General features: G+C 35.0%; 1 protein-coding gene across 2 annotated transcripts in view; it reads left to right on the top strand.

Annotated features, from left to right (window-relative positions):
- Positions 1–25893, top strand: part of IL1RAPL1 (interleukin 1 receptor accessory protein like 1) — a 659497-nt gene that overhangs the window by 494882 nt on the left and 138722 nt on the right. For both annotated transcript variants that reach the window (XM_072357399.1, XM_072357408.1), the window contains exon 6: positions 3641–3715. In XM_072357399.1, coding sequence (XP_072213500.1) covers positions 3641–3715 — 75 coding nt within the window. The remainder of the gene's footprint in view (positions 1–3640; positions 3716–25893) is intronic.

Raw genomic sequence — 25893 nt, 5'->3', positions numbered from 1 at the left:
AGGAGTTTTGAAGGGAGTGGGAGTTCATCTGGCTCTCTTCCTCTCATTGGGGGACTAGCTAGGCATCAGTTGGGGAGGCCTGAGCAATTGCTTGTGCAGCTCTTGTTATATGCATGCATATAACATATATATTCATTACTATTATCATTTTCCTTTTCTCTTATCTTATTAAATAGTTTTATCTTAACCTATGAGTACTACTTGTTTTACCCCAGTTCTTTCCCGTATGCCACTCAGAAGTAGAGGCAAGTGACTGTGTGGTGCTGAGCCACACTGTGGATTAAACCATGACACCATCTTCATTTCCTCAGTGCCTCCTCCTTTTGCAATATGCATAATTTAAACTCTTGCCTAAACAAAAACATATTTTTATTTGCATAATAATACAAAATTAATTAGCTTTGAATATTTACTGACTTTGTTACTGCTTTATCTGCATATCTACTGTATTTTTTTCATAGGAAGTGTTGTGCTTTCTGTGCAATAAAGTAATTTACTGCATTATGTTGTTATTTCATGAGAAAGAAAAATGTAAAAAAAAAAAAAAAAAAAAAAACTCAGAAGGAAGGATGTGGTGTGAGAAATGAGAAATAAAAATGTTTTATTTGTATGCCCAAATCCGTAGTGTTGGCTTTTTTATAGTATGTGCTAAGAGGAAAACAACACTAAAGGCACAAACTGAAATAAGAGGCCAAATTTATGTCTTGAAATTCAAGATTATTACAAATGATTCAACAGATAAAATCTGATCTTCAGTCAGTCATTATGATAACCAAGTTACATTAAGCAGTTAATTTATGTTGATATTATTCATAATCATCCCTGGTAGTCTTATATGGATCTTTATTTGTATCTGCCCTCAGTTTGACCTGTTTGATTGAGGGTATAATCAAGCTTGTTCACAGTGAGGCAGAATATTCTTATAGAGCTGCTGTGGAATTCAGTGTTGATGTGATCTTAAATAATGCCTTTGTGAATGAAATATAATCTGATTGTACCTGAGACATCATATTTATTAGAAATCTCAAACAAGTATTAATAATTTACTTATAAAAGATCTTGCCACATATTTATTTCAAAGAAGAAAATCATTTATTTAGTGGCATATCTGAGTATGTAGGTTCAGGCTGCACATATATAGTTTTATTGCATTCTATTATATAGTGTGGCTATGGGGGGGATGTCTTCTCCATATGGTCATTTACTCGTGCAAAACTAACAGAACAAAGAGGGGACACAACAGGGGTTTTTAAACAAACAAACAAAAACTCTGAAAAATCAGCAGGAAAGCAAGAAAGGAAATTTTAATGAGACAAGGTGGAGGATTTTTCTGAACAGTTCTATGGTTTATATCTTCCGGGGATGTGCCATTCGTTTCATGCCAATCTTTTTTTTCTAAAAACAAGATGAATTTATAAACATAAAAGGTTTAATCTCACTGTATTACATCACATCTCAGAATGATCAGAAAGCTTTTCATCTTCAGAAAGTAAGTTTTACTTCAATAAAATATCTAGACAAGAAATGTTCTAAAATATAGATAATTCAAAATGACCAAGCAAGACAACCATTCTAGTGAACTTACTTCCTTTCAGCAATTTTCCTTTCCTTCCAGACTATAAACTGTGTTTCTGAGTTGTAGACAGTTCCACATAGTCCTGTCTGCCTCTAAGAAATGAAGACTATTTGTAATCATCCGAATTTCCATAGCAAAATCTAAGCAATTTTTGAACACAGGCATAGATCTTTGGAATTATTATCAATGATATTAGTTATGATTATAACTAAGCTTGCTAGATGGGTAATTTATTGTCCTGGCTCTCCATTTTTTCACCACGGGGCAATATTTCAGTACATTTTAAATGTACATCCAACATAGTAGGTAAGAAATGTGAAATTAGTTACTTTCTCTTTGAGTACAATCAGTATGTCTGCACATGAACAATAAGTTTAAACTAAAATATTAATTTTAAATACAGTTTCAGAAATGGTTACTTAAGTTTTTTTGTTGTTGTTTTATATTGGTTTCAATGAAAAGCAAATGTGACACAGATATCTTTGCAAACCATTCTACAGTTATGGTTCAGAAATCAAAGATGGACTGTAATGTGGATTTGATCAAACTACTTTTACTTGTGAGAAGCTGACCTAACAAAAACTTGTTTTGTTTTTTGTTTGTTGGTTTGTTTGTTGGTTGGTTTGTTTGTTTTGGAGTTTTTTGTTAACTTTATCTGGAGTAAGATTCTTGACTCTTAAGAAGAAAAGGAAATAGGGAGGGAAAGAGAAGAAGAAGGAGGTGAAGAGGGGGAAGAAGATGCAGAAGAAAGAGGGACCTGATCTAGTGCTCGATTTAGTAGTTGGCAATGATGGCAGGGGGAACTAGATGATCTTTAAGATCCCTTCTCACCCAAGACATTCTATGATTCTGTGATATCAACTGGGTAGATTTATGCATTGGTCAAATAAGAAGATTATCTATGAAACAGCAAAATATGGATTCATTCTCTATTTGTTGCATGCAATGTTATTGTTAGTACTGTAGGCATTAAAGAGTATTGATAATTTAATCAAAGAGTAAAATGACTGTAGTAAAGAGAAAGCAGCTCAACCTCTCCCTCAGTTCAACTGACAGGAGATGAGCGTGTTTAGTAGATTAAAAATCCACACATGTAAATGTATGTCAGTAAGAAAGGAAGTAGTGATTTGACAAGTTTGAGGGAACAAATATTATACAGTTATATCAAAGTGTCAAAAGTACTTTAAATCTCTGACAGCCCATAATCTATGTTAAAGACTGAAATGTGAATTAATGTTGAAAAGCTAAATATCAAAATGTTCCAGGAAGCTAAAAGTTGGAAATTTCCCATGAACACTTACTAATCATTTAAAGAAAAAAAGTGAATGTTCTTTTCATATATTGTGAACTTGTTTGTCAGAGATCAGTAGAACAGACTTACTAACAGTAGTTGTTAGTACTATGAAAGTCGCAATAATCAATGTCACTTCTATGAAGTATACATGAGGTGATGAATCGAGTTAATAGCTACATTGTTCAGCAATATGTTTTGAACATGCTTCACAAAGTTCCTATTAGCGCCTTCAAAATGTTTTTGATCATGACAAAACTCTTATTCTACAATTTACATTATTCTACCAAAATTCTTTCAGAGTATATTAAAAGAGAAGAGAGAAGTAATTTTGGTAGGAATTTCACCATTATGTCACTGCATCTTTCCCTTGGATTTTGAAAATGAACCCCTTTCATCCACCTTCAAATCGTAGATTATTTATATTAATTCTCTGATTCTATTTGGCAGGAATATATTTAAATTTAAAAAGCAATAAAATATTGCATTAAAGCACATTTATAGATTACTGTAGGGTGTTTGTGAGAATTTGGAGAGATTTTTTTTTTAACAAATGTCTCCAGTACCTCAGTGTATGAAATAATCTAAGTGTGGTGCTATATTCACTCTGTAAGTAAAACCACTTACTGCTGCTTAAAGCATGAACATTACTTAGGGCATGAACAAACAAAGAAAAAACATTTCTGAACCAATGTATCAAGTTATGTTTTTGTTTTTGTTTTCTACACAATAATTATCAGAAAACTATATATGTGAATTTCTTTCTTTTCTAGCGCCACTAACAGATAAACCACCAAAGCTTTTACACCCACTGGAAAGTAAGCTAACAATTCAGGAAACCCAGTTAGGTAAGTAGCAAACACATAATTTCTCTTCAAATTGTATCAAGATATTTGATGTATGAAGATATTTGATGTATAAATGTACAATGGTAATGTGATATAATGACGTCATTAATACTTTCATTGAAAAGATGTTAAACACACTGTATTGACATGCAGAGATGTATCATATAACATCTAGAAGAGTGTTGTTCAGAAAATAGTAATAATAATAATAATAATTCTGACTACTAAAATCTTGAATACTACTGCATTTATTTTACTGGGTTTTTGTGTGTGTGTGTTTTTGTTGGTTTTTTTTTTTTGTTTTTGTTGGTTTTTTTTTTTTTTTCCCAGTCAGTTGTTATGCACATGACTGAGATTTTCTTCCTAAAGTTTCCATTTTATGTATATTTAAATATATCCACTATAATTTAAAAGCTCAGTGGGATTTTGTCATTTAAATTCTGCTTACATGGCTTACTTGGTAATTACTTGTGGAACTGCAAAAATATTCTGTACTTATACATTTTGTTTTCATAAAAGTTGTACTGGTTTAAAACTATTCAGCAGTGACAAGTTAACATAATTGAGTCTGATTATTTAAAATTTACAGATATTTATGTGAGTATGAATAAAGAGAAACTTATGTATGAAGAAACCATTTTTTTACTTTTTCCGAACTAGTGGATGATGGGTATATTTCATCACTTTGATCTCTTACTGCTGTACATGCAATTAAGTATCCAAAATTAAGTGAATGAATTATTATAGCTTACAGGATATAAAGGTTTTTCTCATTTGTGGATTGACAGGTGGCAAATTCTAAGAAACAAGCAGTCATCAGTAAGTTAAACTGGACTTATGATTTGGTGTCAGAATAGTAACCTGTTGATAGATCTTTGAGCATGTTAACTAAAGACAAAAAGGGAAACAATATGATGGTTGTTTAAATCCCATAAAAGTAATTAAGATTAAAATGAGATAGATAAAATAAAAGAAAAAAAGCCAAACTGCAGAATAGGATCAGGAAAAAAGAAATAGCAGAATCCTTGCAAATGAGTTTGGAGTGTCAGCAACAGAGAATCGTATGGTGCTTGGCAGCCTGTAGCTAATGGTGGCCATGATATAACTCACCTTTATTTTGGTATTGATAAAATGTTACATTATAATACAAGGTATTCAAATAATGTTATGAGGTTCTATACAGATATATTCTGAAAATATTGCACAGTAAATACAATACAGCTAATTTCTTTGTGTCTGAAGACATGATGTCTGTGTTTGACGACACTTGATGATTTTATCTTTTCATTCACCTGCAATACTAGGAAATGGAAAGCAAAGTGGCTTCCCAATTTTATTTATTTATTTATGTATTTATTTATGACCGATGTTTGTTGCTGCAATATTTTTAATGGGAGAAAAAAAAATTACATCCTTTTTGGGCTTTGTCAGTGTTTCACCTTATGTACTGTTCTTATTGAGATTAATTCAATAACAGTGTAACTATTAATGGCCATCTAGAAGCTTTTTACCTAGGATTTTGAGTATTAATAATACCTTTTATTTCTCATAGTTCTAAGAAATAGGATGCATTATTTGAGTGCTGGGTTATGCAAAGATCACTTTTCAGGCAGCTAAATAGCTGTTGATGAATGTGAAAGGGTTAACTTGAAAATGTCACTTTCAGACACAAGATAGAAAGACTAACCATAAATAAATATAAAAGTACTTACCCTTATATATAAAAATACATTAATTTGTTGTTTAAAAGTCTGTGAAAAGTTGTATGAGAGCTGGAGCAAATGAGAAAAGAAATAAAAGATAGTTCTCTAGCTCAAATATTGTTCCAGTTATAGATTTAATGCTTTGATCCTTCTGGGTTGTGTTTGAAATGGCTACATTTCTCTTTCATTGTGGAAAGCTACTGTTACAGTGGACCTGTTCATATCTTGCAAAAAATGAGAAGTTTTTTATCATTCGAATAATGTTCGGGTTTACTTAGCTGAAACTTGGAAAATTACCTGAGGCAGCAGCCTCCCACTCTTTTGAGGCTTGGGCTCATCATAACTTGCAAACTGATCTAAACAGTGAAAGAAAACATGATAGTCCTCCTCACTGTGTTTAGGATGATGTGTTTGACTTGTATTTGAAAATTAAACATACTGATGGAAGGAGTGTCATGGAAAAAGAAGAGCAAGGAGGCAGGAGCCTCAGGTAGTCAGGGATTTCATGCTGCAGACATCAGTTGCTACACCACAAAGCTGGTACAGTCCTCTGTGCTCACATTTCTGTCCTTATTTCACAGTCCTCCACACTGTGTGGAAATGAAGGCAAGGCGAACATGTATGCACATGTCCTTGGGCAATACATTATGTACAGAGAAGTCTGTTCTCTGTGTTCACTCAAGGTCTTTTGAAACATCAACAGTGATAGTTCAGCGCAAAATCTTCCAATGCTAGCAGGCCTTTTGAGAATGGTTCTGGACATACTTTTGAGAAAACTGTCAGTAACCTTGGTGTTTTTGTTGTTAGAAGAGCCTCTGTGGTTCAAATCTTAAATCAAGTTTATTGCTGTGATGTATTGCTCTCTTATATATACCAGCAATTTAAACTGATGTCATGTGACTGCAAAGCTGTATTATTGTATTGCATGGCAGGCGTTGTCAAGCCATAGGGTGACTACACACTAAAGAAGGAGTTTCTCTCAGTGACTGATGAAGTGTTATGGTGTTTGGCTTGAAGCAAAACAGAGGTGGAGAATCTGCAGTTCTCAAACCTTGAACTCACAGGTTTGCATGGTTTAAATTTAATCTAATTGTCAGTTACAGAAAAGGTGTCCCACTATTCACCTGATATTTGGAAGATTGTTAAACATGGCTACAGTGCAATGATCAACCTTGTAGAAATCTTGTGACCTCCTTTAAAATGTCTTAATCATGCTGAATAGTAATCAGAAAATCCCTGAGTAGAAGCGCAGCAAAGAAATTGAAGGAGAAATTCATTTCTCAATGGGTTTTCCTGAAAGACAGCACAAGGCAGCCAAAGCATGAGGCAGATAAGTCCTTGATGAGGAAAGAAAGATAAATTCCAAACTTGTCCTGTTCTGCATTTAATGCTTTTTCTTTGTATCTTTACTTCTGATTTTATGATCAATCACGTGCTTCCATTGCTTGGGTAAAAATACTGTTTCCTTTTTGAGTTTTTCTCCTGACAAAGGATTCCTGAATAGCTGTGGTGACTTCAGTATAGACTTCTACTCTGGAAAAAAAAGACTCCAGATAAAATACTGTGTTTAATATAATCTCGGAAAGAATGCATCCTTGTAAGTATCTTGGAGCTGAAAGGAGATGAGGTGTGTTTCCCATTCAGCTACAGGCAGCATCAGCATCATCTGGAGAGTGGGGTAATGGAGGGAATGAAGGGGAGATAAGGGGAGAAAAGTCACAAGTAATGAAGAACCATGTGCAGCCCCAGTGATCTGCATTCCATGATTTTTTTTTTCTCTTACCCATAACACACTACCAATGTCAAGGAAAACCACGCTAACATTAGAAAAGAATTCTAAGAATAACAAAAATGATAACTTTTTAGTTCAAACCTGAATAGACATGACATTTCTCAAATTGATGTTATTTCTTCTATATGAAAATCTTAAAATATCAAGTAATTCTATTTTTTTAATTCTAGATTAGTGTAGATGTGTTTGGAAGAAATGCATATATGATATATGTTTCTTTAACAATTATGCTCTGTTTTTCTGTATTGGTAAACTTAGAGGATTTTCAGTTTCACCAGACTTTCAGGCAATGTGTTTTTTTTTTTTTCCACCAGCACCGTAAAACATATTTTCTCCCTCAAAGAAACTAACAGCATATTGTTAGTCTGCCTGTAGAAAATCTCACTCTATTATCCAGTTGGTCCATATTTATGGACCAAAAGAAGACAGGTGCATCTCTATAACAGACTGTAATGGATCAGAATTAAAACAAAGCAAAACAAAACAAAACAAACAAACAAGCAAACAAAAAGCATGACAACACATGCACACAAAACAAAAAACAATAAATCAATAATGATATTAAGCAGCTCAGAAACAAGCTAGCCTATGTCCTCCCCAGTTTTTTCAGTATATTTCCTGATTCTGCACAAGTCCATAATTTGAAATGTCAGAATTCACCTAGGAAAATAAAGCAACTGTGGAATTATTTTCATAAAAGGAATAAACACTCCTCCAAGCATATGAATGGGCCTGAAACTTAGGTACCTAAGCACTTTGTGATCTGAATGAAATGAGTTTCAGGAATATCATCCAATGCTAGAATTTATTCTTGTGAATAAATCTGCAGTGAATGTGGTTTTGTTGTTGTTGTTACTCATTGTTTTGTTTTGTCTTTTATATGTTTCTAGAGCGTTATTTCCATAAAATTGAATTGACCACTCTCTAGTGAATAGAGGCTTGCTTCTTTCTCTCTATCCTAAGAATATTCTTGAAAAAAGTCATTAAGCTGGCTTTTAATATGTTCTTTTTAAAGTAAGAATATGAAAAAGTTCCAGAAAAAGATGAGAGTACTTCAGGAGGAGTAGGATACTACTTCATTTATAGTAACGTTTTAATAAAAAACTTCCACACAAATTGGCTTTATTAATGATAAAAGCACTTCTTAGCTAATCAGTACCTGTATAAATAAATTACCTAAAGTGATGTGAAATGACCAGCAATATATGTCTCCTTTCTGGATGATAATTAAAATGTAAGAATGCCTAAAATCATTTTTAACTGTACACAATTAATCTAACTGCTACACTGACTCCATAAAAGGAGCAACATCTTTGTGATGTTAGGGATTGTTGCATCAAACTGTTTAATTGTTCCAGTGTTCTTTACACTATAATAATCTATTTTTGAGGAAGAAACCCTCAACACTTTCCCAGTGCTTCCATGTGGCTGCATACTCTGCTAACTGGAACATGTCCGTGGAAAGAAGACTGTGGGACAGACACTGGCCCAGCAAATGTCAAAGAAAATGTTGCCATCTCCCATGCACCTCACCAGTCCCATGCACAAAAAGGAGCCATAGTGTGATTAATACATCAGCCCAGCTGCTGAGACTTAGTGCTGTGAGCCAGATCTTCAGAGCATTGTGTTTAGGATCCTTCACAATGACATATGAGCACCTTTACATCAAGAGAGGCTTACATCTCCATTCTCTTTAAATGCCCACCTGTGTGAATACTGCTGAAATATAGGAGGACAAGAGCTTAGTAATAAAATATAGCTAGGCCACTAAGGCCCCTGCTGTGGGCAGGGCTGCCTTCCACAAGATCAGATTGCCCAGACCCCATCCAGCCTGGCCTTGAGCACCTCCAGGGATGGGGCATCACAGCTTCTCTGGGCAGCCTGTCCCACAGCCTCACCACCCTAAATATTACAAGACAACTTTGTTTAAACTTTTTGACTAAGTTTCAGTTTAGTATAATTATTCAGTCAAATAGTAAGACATTCAGTGTAAAATGTTTTGCTGAAAGACTCACTTATAAAGTTGTTAATTTAACTGAAGTCTGGTTCATGAAAACTCATGTGTTTGACATCTAGTGTAGAAGGATGAAGAATAAATGTGTTTTCAGCATCTCAACTAAAAAAAAAAAAAAAAAAAAAAAAATGTATTTATTAATTTTTATCTTCAGAGGCAGACTTTGAAATGTAAAATAGCCACTTAGGAGAATAATCAGCGGCAATCGGGTGAAGTCATGACAATCAAGGGAGGTGCCTGGTGACTGGAGAAAAGGCAACATTGCACCCATTTTTAATAAGAGAATATAGAATAACCCCAGGATCTACCATCCTATCAATCTCACCTCTATGCCCAGAAAGATCATGTAGCAGATCCTTCTGGAAGCAATGCTTAGGCACATGAAAGACAGGGGGTTATATGGGAGAAGCAGAATGGCTTGACCAACCCCGTGGCCTTTTATGATGGTGTCACTGCATCAATGGACAGGGGAAAAGCAACTGATGTCATGTGTCTGGACTTCAGTAAGGCCTTTGACACACTACCCACCACATCCTTCTCCCCAGATTGGAAAGATATGGATTTGATGGGAAGACTGCTTAATGGACAAAAAACTGGCTGCATGATAAAGTCCAGAGAGTGGTGGTCGATGGCTCAGTGTCGTGATGGAAGTCAGTGATGAATGGTGTGCCACAAGGGTCAGTGCTGGGACCAGTACTTTGAGGGAGGTGATCCTGCCCCCCTGCTTTGCAATGATGAGGCCTCATCTGGTGTACTGTGTCCAGATATGGAGTCCTCAGTACAGGAGAGAGATGCTAGAGTGTATCAGAGAAGGGTCATGGTAATGATCCAAGTGATGGAACATCTCTCCTGTGAGGACAGGCTGACAAAGCTGGGACTGTTCAGCATGGAGAAGGCTCCAAGGTAACCTGATAGTGGCCTTTCAGTATCCAAAGGGAAGCTACAGGAAAGAAGGGGACAGACTCTTTAGCAAGGTTTGTGGTGATATTACAAGGGGAAATGGCTTCAAGCCTAAAGAGGGTAGATTTAGGTTAGACATAAGGAAAAAATCTTCTACAGTGGGTCTGGTGAGGCACTGGAACAGGTTGACCAGAAATGTGGTCGGTGACCTGTACCTGGAGACATTCAAGGTGAGACTGGATCAGACCCTGGAGAACCTGATCTGGCAGTGGCATCCCTGTTCCTTGCAGGAGACTTGGACTAGATGGCCTTTACAGGTCCCTTCCAAGTCTAAGGATTCTATGAACCTTTGACTGTATGATAATATACAATAAAATATTTACCTAACTCTTACTCAAGATAAGTATTACTTATATGTTATTTTTGTTGTTTCTTATAAATCAAAGTATCTAGGTATCTCAACTGGTTTAAGCCTTGCTGTTCTAGTCTCAGGGAAGATTGTGTCAGGGGAGACAAAGTGTTGGAAGTATCAACCATATCAGCAGTGGGTTTTTTGAGTAAATTTAAGTAAAAATAGTAGCTATATGTATTAGGAACTTCTTTATTCTTATTGAAGTGTTCAAGACATATTATACAGTGGAGCTATTCCATATATAGCATTTTAGTTTCATCAGGATCAAACTGCCACATATGTGGTTTTACACACTCTACTGAAAAACACATATAAAGCTGATCTCATTAAGTATGTCTGTGGGCTAACAGTGGAACTACAAACACTAGCATCTTTTGTTGTTTTTTTTTTAATCCCAGAATTTAGTCTGTTTTCCAGTTACAGTCTTTCCAATATTATCGGTGAGTCAGTATATGCTCATGCAGTCCAAATTAGGAGTGGTTTTTCAAGAGTCTGCACTGAAAATTGTTTTGCTTCATTTTTGTCTGAGATGTACAGTGTGTTAAGATTTAGTGCAGTACACAGGTTTCATTCTAAAAACAAGAATCAATCCAAATTTGTGTAATTTCATAATATCAGGAATTTGACATGTCAGTAGGAAGCGTAGCAACACTGACGGGCTCAGGGGTTTAAATGTTTGTAATAATTTCTTGCAGTTTAGAACACAATTCTAATCTAGAACTGTCCTCCTTTTACATCTTATCCTTTTGCCTAAGGTAGAATTCTGACAATGGATTAATTAGTTATTTTTTCTTGTTCCCATACAAGAACATAAAATATTGTCTGAAACAAAAGATTTATTAAGTGCTTATTTTTTGTCCTCATCTGAAAATGTACAAAGATGTCTAAAAATAAACTGGAGTGAAACAGCTGTTTAAATGAACTCAGAAGTATCTCTTGAGAACTGTGGAGCTAGAAAGTTAAAACAGACAAAGCATCCAAGTTGAGTAAAATCAGAATTTAAATTTACTCCTCTGGATCTGGTAATTCCTAAGGAAATATCTACCTTGGGCTGCACTACAGTAAATGTTATCTTCTAGTTTATCAGCCATTTCAGCTGTTTGATGTATTCTTTAAAGAGAAATTTACTAATACTACAAGTGTTCTGCTCTCTTTCTAATAACTAGCTTGTATTAATGGAAAATATGTGTATGAAAAACAATATTAGAAAAATGCCATACTTATCAAGAAATTAAACACATCAAGTTGTAATTTGTATTCACTACAGAAACACATACTTCAGTTAACCCACTTGAAGTGTATTAAGAAAAAATTATAGCAAGTATTACAAAATGACCTCTTTTTACGCTAATTTAATGAGCAGATTTGAGATGCAAGGCTAGAGAGCCATGTGTTTGGTTTCTTTAACAACTCTTCCAGGCAATTCATTTGATGCAATAAATGGTTGTGTTTCTGAATAGTTATCCAGAGTATGATTTTCATACAATTTCTAAAAGCTTGGGTAGTGCTTTTAGACAAAATTAATGTTGTAGGAGAACTAACTTCCTCTCACTGGCTTTATGATACTTTTTATAATACTATAAACATCAACCAGTTTATTATAGCTTGTTATACTAGCACAGAGGTTTTGTGGTTTTCTTGTGCATATTTTTTAATCTCTTCCTAATTTCTTGTAACCAGAGTATTCCTTTCACTCCAGTAAAAGTTAGAGTATTTCTTGATGGAAGACATTTTTAACTTCTAATATAGAGATACCATTGTAATGTAAGGAGGAATGAGTTACAAGCGGAGCAGCCAGTGTTGTGCAACTGCAACCTTTCTTTTTTTCAACTTTTTTTTTTTTTTTTTCAAGTGGTAATTAAGATCAAAACAGATTTTTATAAGCTTTTAGAATACAGCAGCCAAAATACAGTTTTTTGTTTCTCATTTCTTTGTAAAATTCAGGCATTTTTAAAAGCTTATACATAGTGGTACCTCTTGCCATGTGAGTACTAAAATCCATAGGTGTTTCCATCTTTGTAGGACCAAAAAAAGTTACTCCCATTTACAGTGGTAAAGTTCAAGACTGAAATTATTTGGATTTACTATTGGGGAATGAACAATCTTCAGTTTATCCAAGCTATTGTCAAATTTACCTACTATAATAAATATGTTTACTAGTGCATTACCAACAATAACAGCTCAAACCTAGTTTAAATCAAAAATTAAGATAAGAATTATTATATTATTTGTTTATTATTTAGTATACGCAGGGCCATATATGAAGAATAACTCCGTTTACTTCAAAGACTTTTCTGCATGCATTGCTGCCTGTCACAATTCCCTGCCTGCCAGCTGAGCTGTACGAATACTGCATTCTTTTTTCAGATATATTTTATTTTAGGAGTTCCTTACATCAGTCTCTCCTTAAAGTCAGGAGAATAGGATAGGTTGAAAATGAAGGCTGGTTCTGAGGGCAGTCTGAGCCAGCATATCAGCAGTTTAATAGCAAAAGTACTGTACAAGCTACTACTTTGACAGAGAAGTCTACAGAGGAGGCATTTTTTTTTTCCAACTGTTTTGTAGAACAAAATATAAAAAGATGCTTAGAGTCAGATGCACAGAATTATCCATCAGCATAACTTCTGTTGCTCTCTTCTGTTGCTTTGATTTTCTGCTGTTTATTACAAAGAGTGTTATCTTTGCTAAGCTACAGACATATGACTTGATAGGTTCTTGAATTTGTGGAGCCTCACAAGGGCACTCAGTTTTACCTGGAAAGGTTAGCCAATAATGATGTGATGTTTTATGATTGCTTTAATGCAGTGTATATCCGTGCAGCTCTCATATCTGCCCCCTGACACTCTCCTCTTCTTTAAGCCACCTTCAGCATTCGTGCTTACAAGGGTTCATGAGATGGCTGAGAAATAATCCTTAGAAGAAGGAAACCAATTTAAGCTAAATGACTCACTGCACTACTGGTGATACAGGTGCAACAAACTTTACTGCCAATATATGGTGGCCAGGGAGTGAAGTGACAAGTAAGAAGCATAAAGGTTCTTTGGCTCAAATCAGTGAAACCACAGTCTGAGTCAATACAGAAGGCATCCCACAGTAGCAATACAGTATAGATAGATAGATACAATACAGTATAGATAGAGGCAGCATTATGACATAAATCATACTGTGTCAGAGTGGAACTGCTCTACAGCTACCTGCATCTTCCTGTAAAGGTGGCTTTTGGTTGGACTTTGGCACACTGATGACTCACTCTGTTCACTGTCCAGTTAGTTCAGTCTTTTTGCATAGGCATCTGGAATGACATACTTGAAGTTGGTGTGGGTGAATATCTTCCTTAATGTCTTCACCCACCTTAATGTGGGTGAATATCTTCCTGTGTACCACAGGTGAATGCTTTCAAAAATATTTTAAACAGATCTTTCAAAAACATTTTATATATAAGATTATAAATTTTATAACCACAAGTGTTGCAGATACAATGTGCCATAGAAGTGCATAGTCCAGATTTTCTACTGTGCTTGTATTTGTGACTGTTAAATTAATCAAAATATGACTCCATAATTGACGATGTGTTAATGGTGTTCAATGTAAAACACAAGAGGTAATTCCATCACTAATCATTGTTGTTCTTTAGAATTACATGTGATTCATTCTGTTACTTAATTGGCTATCTGGTATCCTGTTACAGAAACTTGAGAACGAGGACTACATTTTACTGTGAAAAAATAAAAAGCCAGATCAACTTTCAGACTTTCAGTAAATTTTGTTTATTAGCTTTGCTTTCTTCAACTCTTTTGTACTTATTTATGTGAGTAAAGAACACAGTTGATAGTCCTTGTTTTTCATTTGATGATAGTGATACTGAGAATAATGTAATAAATATTTTTGAAGGGATGATTGTAGTCACAGAGCACATCAACCTTCAAAGACTTTTAGATTTAGGAGATGATATTTTCAGTCTTTTAGAATTATAAATTATCAGTCCTTTAAAATTGCAATGGCAGAAGATTTATTTTTCAGACTTTTTTAGTCCTTCCTCTTACTGACATGACAAAAATAATCTCAGGATTGTTCCTGCCTTTGATATGTTGCTTTCTTACTGAGAAAAAAAACAAATAAACAAACAAAAACAAACAAACAAAACATACTAGTTTTGATACAGTCTGCACATATGAAGTTATTGACTCTATTTTATCCATGCAATACACTGAAAAGTTATTGTATGTTTAACCTAAAGATTGTGGAATGTCTTATTTTTACATTGGCCTGGCTCCATGCAATAAGCAATCATCAGTGGAAATGGTTCTAAGTAATTTTAAAATAAAATCAGTTCATGCTTGAAACACTTTCTTCTTTTCTTTGCAATGAGAAGACTGCAGTTTTGGTAATTAATTGTACTGAACTACTGTGATCTACATCTATTTGTGCCAAACTACCAAATTATCACTCTCTGCAAATTTATTCAGGTATCCTTTATCCCAACTTCATTTTGCTTAAACCATTTTGTTTTTTGTTTGTTTGGTTGGTTGGTTTTTGTTGTTTTTTTTTTTGTTGTTTTGTTTTTTTTTATGTAATAGTGAGTACAGTTCCAGCTTGAAGTAGATCAAAAGAAAAGACTGTATCGAGGGAAGTCAGAATCTCCGAGACACTGCGTGTCTTCTCCTTTGAGTTTGCTCATCATTTAGAAGTGTTATAATTGCAAGAAAGTGTCAGTGATCCATCTACCACATACCATGCAGTCTTCCTGCCTTATCTCCTATTTTGTTTTGTGGCAATCTGTTAACAAGCGTGGGCATGGACCAGTTTTTCTGAGCTGTCATAATATCCCATGGCATAAAGTGCAGTTCATTAGGTTTTGTGTCCTAAATTCACTACGCTTTCAGAATTATTCTAATGGATGAAGAGATCTATGTAGGCACTTGACAGTCTCAGGGACTGCAGGGAGGTTCTCCTGATATTTCACTGCTGAGTTTGTGTGTGGAAGCAATTCCAAACTGGCACATTGGGGAAGTCTCCATTGGATTGAGAGCACAGTTTTTATAAAGGCTATATTAAAGTGGAGGTTGTTTTACCCTCCAGATGGAAAGCTGTGTTTTAGGGTTGAAATGAATCTAACACTTCTTGGAAATAAAAGAACTTAAAGCAGCCTATTTTCAGTTCTGTATTCAGCATGTCTGACCTTTTCAAAGAGTTGTCTAAAACCTCAGGACAATAGAGACTTCAGGTAGGCAGAGAGAGAGTAGGTTAAAGCTGGGAAAGTCTAGAGGCTAATTTAATAGGGAAGCAGAAGATCCTTGACAACTAAACTACTAGCAGTGGTAGTTAGATAGTATGAGACTCTTTGATAATCTTGGCCCCAGGTAGATTTAGATAAAGACAAATAAATTTCTGAATGGAGTTGATTCCATTTCAGTGGAGGCCTGATATGTAATGTAATGTCTATAGTGCCTTAACCCACATACACAGAGTAAGACTGCCAGTAGTAGTTGAAATGTAGGATTTCACTGGTTAGACATAACTGAAGTTAGAAACTCTAGTGTATTTATAATTTATGGTTATTCCCAAGTCACTTAATTTGGATGTTAGGATCAGCTGAACCCTTGTAATAGACCACTTGGAACAAATACAAAAATTTGTATTTAGTGCATTGTAAATACAAGGGAAAATGTTGCTAAAGTTTAATATAATGTGCTGTTATTTACTTTGCAAATGGGTAACAATGTTCACTGTTACTGTGACACAGCAAATGCTTTGCCAGTCCTTAAACTGTGGCAACACATTTGTGAGGCAGAGAACAATATAGCATCTGCACTTTATTAGTTCTCTATTTTGTCTGTTCAGAACGTATCATAGTAGAGGTCCTTCACAATTATTAGTGATAAGTTAATGATAAATTAAAAATGACTGGAACATTTCAACTTAAAGTGCTGCATTTCAGACAAACACATACTACTGTGTAAGTCAATAGTTATACTCTGAAATCTAAAAGTATTTTTCATATTTATACCTGTTACCTGCTAGCAGTACATCCATGTATCGTATATCAGTTCCATTTCTGGATATACCATTCCAAGTATTATTATTATAATTATTATTGTTTTCCCTAAAGCAGGATCATACCATTAAGTTCTTCTATCCAATAGACATATTCAATAAAGGAAGCCATTTTTTGTGCATTTTTCTGACCACCACATATTGAATGATAATTTATGTATCATATTTAAAGGATGTATTTCAATAAATGAAACATTTTTACTTAATTTTGTCCCACTACAGTATGTATTACAGAGGTAAATATGTATGTATGAATTTACACTGTTTTGAAAGTACATCATGAGACTATACTTGAATAAACTTCAGAGTTCACTTTCAAAGTAATTTGAAAAATAATCAACCAGCATAATTGTCTTAAATTATTACTAGTAGTTTTTGTAAATTACATTTTGAAGCATTCACTCAGCTAGGTGAGAAGACAAAAGTAACAAAAATCCAAACAGAGTTATAACCAGTTTTTCTTGTTACAATTTTACAGTTCAGGATGTTCTTGAACAAAGAAGTTGTTCTAAAAAAGTTCTTTTTGGAGAAGAGAAGGCTCCAGGGAGGCCTCATTGTGGCCTTCCAGTACGTGAAGGGAGCACACAAACAGGAGGGGGAATGGCTGTTTATGAGGGTGGACAGTGATAGGACAAGGGGGAATGGTTTTAAACTGAGACAGGGGAGGTTTAGGTTAGAGATGAGGAGGAAGTCTGTCACACAGAAGGTGGTGACACACTGGAACAGGTTGCCCAAGGAGGTTGTGGATGCCCCATCCCTGGAGGCATTCAAGGCCAGGCTGGATGTGGCTCTGGGCAGCCTGATCTAGGGGTTCGTGACCTTGCACATAGCAAGGGGGTTGAAACTATATGATCATTGTGCTTCTTTTCATCCCAGGCCATTCTATGATTCTACAGTTCAACAATAGAGAAAATGTAAAAGCATACAGCTCTAATAATGAATCACAGAATTATCAAGGTTGAAGAAGACTTACAAGATCACCCAGTCCAACCATCCAGTGATGGTAAAAAATACTGTAGAATGATACGCTGTTTTAAAGCCAGCAATCTCTCTTCAAATGTAGCTTTTTAAATGGTGAAAGTTTGGTGCTAGTGTGGACACATCATTGCCTTTGCAGATTACAGACAAGAGCTGGACCAGATTATAGTAATTACAGATACTGGAGGCTGAGAGGAAATTACTTATCTATTAACACCTAAAAAATCCCATGTTCTTTTACTCATAGATGAAAACTCACATCCTGTATCATGGTAGTAGGAAAATCCATGAAAGTGTTTTATGAGAGGAGAATCTGAGTTTTATCTATTGCCTCTTATCTGATAAATAAGAAAAATAAAGGTAAATAAATTACTGTTAAATTTGAAGGTTGTGATAGAAACTTACACTGGCTAAAGACAGCAAAGAAAGTACTGAGTTCTAGTTAGTTAGAACATCAATACGAATATTTTTTTTATTTTTCTTTAAGCAAAGATAGAAAAGAAGGAAGAAAGGGAGGGGGGGCGGGGGAGGGAAGGAAGGAAGGAAGGAAGGAAGGAAGGAAGGAAGGAAGGAAGGAAGGAAGGAAGGAAGGAAGGAAGGAAGGAAGGAAGGAAGGAAGGAAGGAAGGAAGGAAGGAAGGAAGGAAGGAAGGAAGGAAGGAAGGAAGGAAGGAAGGAAGGAAGGAAGGAAGGAAGGAAGGAAGGAAGGAAGGAAGGAAGGAAGGAAATGAAAGGAAGGAAATGAAAGGAAGGAAATGAAAGAAAGGGAAAGGAAATCAGTTAATCGTGATTCAAGACTGTCAAGTCAGTGTTTCATAAGATTAAAAAAAGACAAATTGAAATTAGGTTGTTTGGAGGAGAATCCTTAAAATGTAAGTGAAGGAATTTTTTTATGTATTGTTATCTTTTTTTTTTTTTTTTTTTTTTTTCTTATAATGTCTAGTGTCTAGTACTGAGTGAAAAAGAAGCTACAAAATCTTGATTCATGATTTAGAATCTGAAATTGAATTAAAGGAGATAAATTCATTAAAAATTCATAATTTATACACATGTTTTGTAAAGCTTTACTTTTTAGTAACATATTACTTACTTAGAATAATAAAAGAGCGGTGATATGGAATTCTAGATTATGATATAAATAATCTCAGAGATAGTGCATTGAAAAGAATTTTATCAGTTTCTCTAAGTTTTTCCCTGATTCTCTATAGCCAATCAACTTCAGAAAACTTTGCAATTTAAAGCTTTTCCAAAAATTTGTTTCTTCTTATATATATGATCTAGAAACCTGATGACAAAAGATCAATTCTGTATTGGAAATAAAATATAAGTAGGTCTTTAAAAAGCTAAATAAATCACTCTCAACATCTTATTAAATCTACATGTAAAATGTCCATTGTTTCCTTCTCAGTCTTTATTCTCCAGAGGGTTGTAGACTTTTGTACTTTCGTCTTCAGTAATCTTCCCTGCAGCTGGAGATAGAGACATTTACAAGCAATCTTGCTGACGTACATATCCTTAAAAAAAAAAAAAAAAAAAAAAAAAAAAAAAGTTACTAAGTTTCCCTCCATTTCCAATTCTGTTCCTTAAATTTCTCATTGAAAGCAGCTGTCTTCTTCTTACAGGAAGTAATGCTCTCAGGTTGCCCCATGGGAAGTTCAAGCTGGATATTAGGAAAAATTTCTTCTCAGAGTGGTGATGAATAGGAACAGGGTGCCCAGGGAAGTGATGGGGTCACTGTTCCTAGAGGTGTTCAAGAAACGTGTATCTGTGTTGCTTAGGGACATGGTTTAGTGGACATGGTGGAGATGGGTTTACTGTTGGAGTAGATGGTCTTAGTGGTCTTTTCCAACCTCAATGACTCTGTGATTCTGTGATTCTAACTGCAACTGGTTATCTGAGACCGCTTACTGGTGATGGAGATGTCTTCAGTGGTATATGTAAAAGACAAGTATTCAGTTTCTCATCAGTCTTTGGGACATACCCTTCTCATTAGAAGTAAAAAAATAAAGATATACCTGAAAAAGCTTTTTTTTTTTTTTTTTTTTTTTTTTTCTGAGCAGTAAAACCATCCTAAGTAGTAGTTCCTGTAGTGAAAAAAGGTTCCTTTCCTGATAGAGTTTCACCTCTGAGAGTCGAAGACTCTTTCTCCTTCCCCAGGATCCTCCATAAAAGTCACAGAAGATTCATTGAACAAGAGGCAGTTATTAGCACAGAAGCATAAAAAATCCTCTAACATTCACTCACACTGAACATTTCATGAACAATTCACACATGACATAAATAGCTAAGGCAGATGTTTATTTCAGAATAGATTTATTTGTGATTGTAAGTCAGATCAAACTAACTGAAATTTTTAAAGCTTCTTTTTTCATACATTTTTTTTAGAAGAAAAAAGGGCAAGCTTTTGGCATAGATACTATTTTATACACACTATTCTAGTGCATACTGACTGTCTAGAGCAATGCCTGACTATTGATGTCTAGTCATAGGGACTGCTATCACAATAATAATTACTGTTTTGCCCTTTCCTTGGAAATATAAATATATTTCAGTTATTATTCCTCAGTCCCTTCTTCTCCACTATGTTGACCTCTCCATGAGCCTACAAATGTCTCAGTCCAGTAAAGGGCACTGTATTTTTCTTCCTTCAATGCCCTCTACCCAGTCAAGAGCAGAAAGAAAGGCAAAGAAGAAAAATGTATTCCATACAGTACAAATATCTCTGAAAATAAATAGTCTCCACACATTCTATTCAGTACCCTTCTGGTTTGGAAGCATTTAACAGCTGCCAGATACCTCAAAAGACTCTAAAATTATAGGATCCATCAGTGATTTTTTGTACAATTCATTTAATATTTCTGGCTACTGAAAACACTGTCAGGAGTTCTTGCACTAAGATCCAAAAATATCCTGCACAGTGCAGCTGCCATTTGCTATTTCATCAGCTTTGCAAATAATCAGACCATATTTCTGGGAATATCCACCATCTATCTTCACTGCCATTTTTGATGGGAAATAAAAAATAAAGAAAATCTTATGTATTCATGCATGCAGTAAAAACGATGCAATAATCACATATTTCAAGAGAGTGCTTGTTTCTACTCTCCTCCTCACTGATTCCAAATGATCATTATTTGAAGGCAAAAGCCTATTCATATTTCAGCAATACAGAGAGTATATTCCCATCTCCAGCACTACCTTTCTTCTGCAGTGGCCTATAATGATGCAAAAGGTTAAAATGCACACTATCAAATTCAGTGCACCTGCTTTCCTTTTGTTGGACCACTTTGTACCAGCAATATAGGTTCTCTGGCTTAATGAGCTATGCATGCATGAGCTTATGAGACATCAAACACAAACTTCCTCATTAGTAGTTTACATAGTTACAGAAAGAACCATTCTGTGGAAATGTTCAATGAAACATGAAAGAGCTTTTTACATGCTCGCAGCATCTTTTGCTCTGTTCTATATTTATGGAAGCTGTTTTCACTGTGAGTGCTTTTTGTATTTTTTATCTCTGTTATTTTTATTGTTATATGCTATCTGTATTGGTTTTTATTGACATGTATGATATTTAGAATTGAAATCTTACTTTGACTGGTGTTGTGCTTAAATTGCAATTAAAGCCAAAGCTTTGGAAAAAAGACTTTAAAGGCATTTGAGATATCCTTCAAAGACCTTTAACCAAACAGCTGGCTCTGAGAAAGCAGAAATGATGTGTATGATAATTAATGTAAGAAATAAGGAGAATGTGAGACCAGGTGTAATGGGCATAAACAGTGAGCAGAATGAAAAATCAAGGCTATTCAAAACCAAAGACAGGCATCAGATAGTAAGACTTCAGAAAGCACACAAATCTTCTACTAAGGGAAAAGATCCTAGCAGGCGTAGGAGAGAAAGCATGCAAAGATTGTGAAGAAAAAGTAGAAAGGGATCATGGGGTACACGATCCATGTACCACATCCAACCACAGCTCATTATGGAGAATATCATTTGAACATGTATTCCTCATCATGTGACAGAGGAAAGGGCAACCCACAAATTCTCACTGAGGGAAGAAAAATCATGTGCCACAAGAAGCATTCGTGCACAGAAGAGAAGAATGATGTGTTTTGGGTGGATATGTTGAGGGTGACCTGGAATGGGCATAAGGGAATAGTGGAAAGAAATGTGAAATATATTTCATGCTGTTGGGATTGCAAAAGGCATCAAGTAAGAAATTCTTTAATAATATTCTAATATTCTAATAATTAATAATATTCTAATATATTAATATTAATATATAATATATATATAATATAATATTATATATATATATAATATAATAATATTCTAATGTTAGCCTTTCAGCCTAATACTGATTCCTTCTGTTTGTTAAATGAAAACTGAAAGAAATGTAAACAAATCCTATAGCAGGAAATACATTTATTTTCTAATTATATTCAGCCATGCCGGGTTATAATTATCCAATTGTGTTTCTGTTGGGTATTTATACATAAAACTAGATTTTAATTAGTATCAAAAAATATGAAACGCTGAAAACTGGCTGGAAATTAAAAAGGGAAAAAATATGGAAAAGTTTCTCAGCAAATGCTCTATCTTTTGAGAATGATTGATAAGTCACTCTTCATTTGGTGTTTGAAGCTTTAGCATTTCCATATCTTTTCAAGTTATCTATTCACTTTCAATTTAAAGCTGATTACTGTCATATATTATTCTTGAAAATGATCACTCTTGACTAAAATTGTCTGTGACGGATGATGCAAACCATGTCCAGGAGAACTCGGCACTAGCTTCAACAAGAGTATTCTTGCCTTCTTTGCAACTCTCTGAACTACTCTGAACATGAGAAGTTGCATTTGGTATTGTATATATCTGTGATTGTCTCTGATGGATTATCTGTATTCCTCATAGTTACATCTGTGTTTGCTAGCAAAATCTGTAATCATCACATGCAGGCCAGGAATATCTTTAGAGAACCGAAATAATTTTGAAATTATAATTAGGTCAAGAGTCTGTTTCTGGTACTTCAGTATGCCTCTTTAAAAATGTGTGTTCATCCACTGATACACCAAAGCAGTTTTTAAATATGGAAGTATTTTGTCAGGCAATTTGTCATGTTAATCCTCACTTCAGCAAAGCTTTGATAACCTCAGTCCTGGAATTTCCAGGAGCTAATTCTTCATTATAGGCATGGTTCAGCTGACAGGAACAGATGAGAAATATATAACAGTTTTGCCTAGGAGTCCCTTGTATGAATCCAGCTCAGGGATGAAATAACTGAAGGCTATTACATGGACTCTAGCACTAAAGCCAGCGGCTTTATTTGAGAGTGCTTATGGACAGGCAAAAACTTAGATTAGTTACAGAAAATGAATTTCACCTACTGAGATGGGCCAGGATCAGGGGTTGTGGGTACTTCCACGGCAAGCCTGGTGACTGACCCCAGGCAAGTGCCTCTGAATTTAGAGCTATCCCTTTGTCCGTCTCACCCTAGATGAGCCCACGGAAAGAGACACTGCAAAATCACTAATTGCAGTTCAATCCCTTGCCTACAGCTTTTTCTCCAGGGTTAGGGCTGTCAATAGTTGGGAAAAGTTGCTTCAGTCTCTCTGTAATAATCTGGTTTGAAAAATAGTGATGAAAATATTCTGTGTATTACTAAGTATAGTTGTGATGGTAGGTTTCTGAAAACCAAGGGCAGATAGACATCAGAAGGAGGAAAACTGATGCTGCTTGTTTCTAAGTGTGCTAATGGACCTGCACAATAAAAACATAAATATATGTATATATATATTAATAAAAATATGTAATTTGAAAGAGTGGGGGAGAAGAAAACAGTAAAAAATCATGGATGTGTATTGTTTAATCTTCTGACTCCGGCGTTTGGTTGAATGGAATTTTTCCACCTTTAAGAGCTATAGCAGAGTGTGTTGGGCATATTATTGCTGGTATCACTCTGTCCTCCACATTTAAAAATAAGTAGATAAACAATGAATTCCTACCCTTTAAAGACATTTCTTTTCTGTACATAATACTACTGTTAGTATAGTTTTGTTGGTTTTATTGTTTGTTTGTTTGTTTGTTTGTTTTTCAGTTTAAATTGCTAAAAGTGTTTGGAAAATGATTTTATAAATGCAAGATTTCTAAGACCTTTGTAGTCCATGAGAATGTTGCAGATCTCTGTAAAGTGAACATAAGACATTAAAGCTTTATGTTTTACTATCTAGCTCTTTTCCATTAATCACTGTTTTATCAGGAAAATATCTTCAATGGGAAGAATGGCTAACAGCAGAAAAGTAGAATGCATATACAGTGTTATTTTAGTATACATACTTACTCAGGATTACCTTATTAAAAAGTTGATTTTGAAAAGCAATTGGAAAATAAATTTAAATTCAGTACTTATAAATTATTTTGTTTTTTAACCCATGGGTTTTGTAAGTTCATGTTAATGAGTGTAGGTAGAATAACTAACAGCTAGTTTGCTCATCTGATGTATTTTTGTGATTTTTCACTATTTTCAGAGGATAAGGAATGAATAATTAAAATGTTCTCTAAGGAAAAAGAAAAAAAAAAAAAAGGCTATAATATTCTCTCTATTGATTCACACCTAAATAATGCAGTATGTAAAAATGTATTCTTCTTTAGACACAATAAAAACTTGAGTCAGAAGGAGCTAGAGAGCTCACTTGTCATGCTGGGTAAACAGGCAAACAGCATGGAAACTCATTAGAGAAGCTGTGGGCATGCTGCCTCCTCATGGAAAAACAAATCACAATTCACTTCTGTCCTCAGGTTGCTTCCCTGTATGTACTGACAGAGATACTTTCCTTCCAGAATAAAAGTTTAGGGATTCTCTAATTCTGGTGTCTTGAATCAGGAACATAAAAAAAACCTTTTCATCTACTTATGTAGAACAGATAACTCTTTTATATTGGATTCTTGGTTTCAAGGGTCAGAAAAGCTAAAAAATTCTAACTTTTAGTAAAATTTTCTCTGCAGAGCCTAAATAAAGTTTTTTGATTTGAAGGATCCGTTGCATGTGTTCTGTGTGTGAGAATTTCCTTAAAACCTATAGATAGTTCTAGACTGTGTAATAAAAATATTTTCTTGTGACCTGTGTCTAATTCCAGACTAAAGAAGGGAATAAACTAACAGGCAAACATGAGGGGAAAAAAACTTATGAATCAACATTATTGTGACTGTATCATCTGTCATCTAGCTGAGGTTGCCAATCAAATAGGTAAATACAGGTTTAAACCCTCTTTAATGCAACACCTTACTTTCCTTCACCAAATGTAGCGTGCTACTGTCTGCATTTGTGCATGTTGGAGTAGTGGAAGTATTCTATTTGACCACTACAACTCCATGGAAGCCTACCTGCTGACACTCTCATTGAACTTAATGTTGTGCTTACACTAGCAAATTGCTTCCATCTGCTCCATCGAATCCACATACCCTGCAGAGGAGCAGAGGATCTGCCTGTAGCATCAAATGTCAGAGTGTTCTGGGGTAGGAAAGTCACAGAATCATAGAACTGCAAAGATAGAAAGGAACCTCTGGGGATCATCAATCCAACTGCCCAGATAAAGCATGTTCCCTGCAATACATTGGAAGTCCAGCATGGCCATTCAGGAACAACAGCTGTAGGAATGGAGTGCCATTCTACCAGGCACATATAAGTTAAGAAATAAGTTACTAACATCTTTGAACAGTAAGCTGTAACAACATGTTCCTTTCATACAAGATTTTTAGTAATGATGTGGTGTAGATGTTTCTAATTCACACACTGTTTTGGCCCCATCCTGGAACAGGTTTTTGTTGTTGTTGTTTCTTTTTTTTTTTTTCTTTTTTTTCCCTATTTTCTCTCCTATCACTTTGGCTTTATTGTTTAGAATCTGTTGTTTTATGATTTATTTTATGATTTGTTTTATGATTTGTCTAGAAGAGCTGCTAAACTGGTGACAAGCAATCGATCAATAATGTGGTGCTATTGTGATTTTCAATTTGCATTATCCTGAAGGATAATAGACTTTCTCATTGCAAATTCTAGCTTGTGTCCCAGTAAACTTGTGTCCCATGCTCCACACCGAAGGCTAGCCTTGCTGTCTGTCTCTTCTTTCCCCTAGAACTACAGCAATAATTCTCTCATCCCCACCACATACAAAGCTATTTCCCCTTTGCTACCATACATAGCAGTGCTGCTCACTAGCAACTAAGTGAAGATGCTACATATAAGTTGAGATTTGGGTTGTGAAGATGGTTTGGGTGGAATGTGATTACCTAACAAAGAGCGGGGAAGAATGTACCCCCCGTTGCCACT

The sequence above is a fragment of the Excalfactoria chinensis genome, chromosome 1 (assembly GCF_039878825.1).
Source record: "Excalfactoria chinensis isolate bCotChi1 chromosome 1, bCotChi1.hap2, whole genome shotgun sequence".
NCBI classification, from domain to species: Eukaryota; Metazoa; Chordata; class Aves; order Galliformes; family Phasianidae; genus Excalfactoria; species Excalfactoria chinensis.
This window is presented reverse-complemented; position numbering and strand designations above follow the sequence as displayed.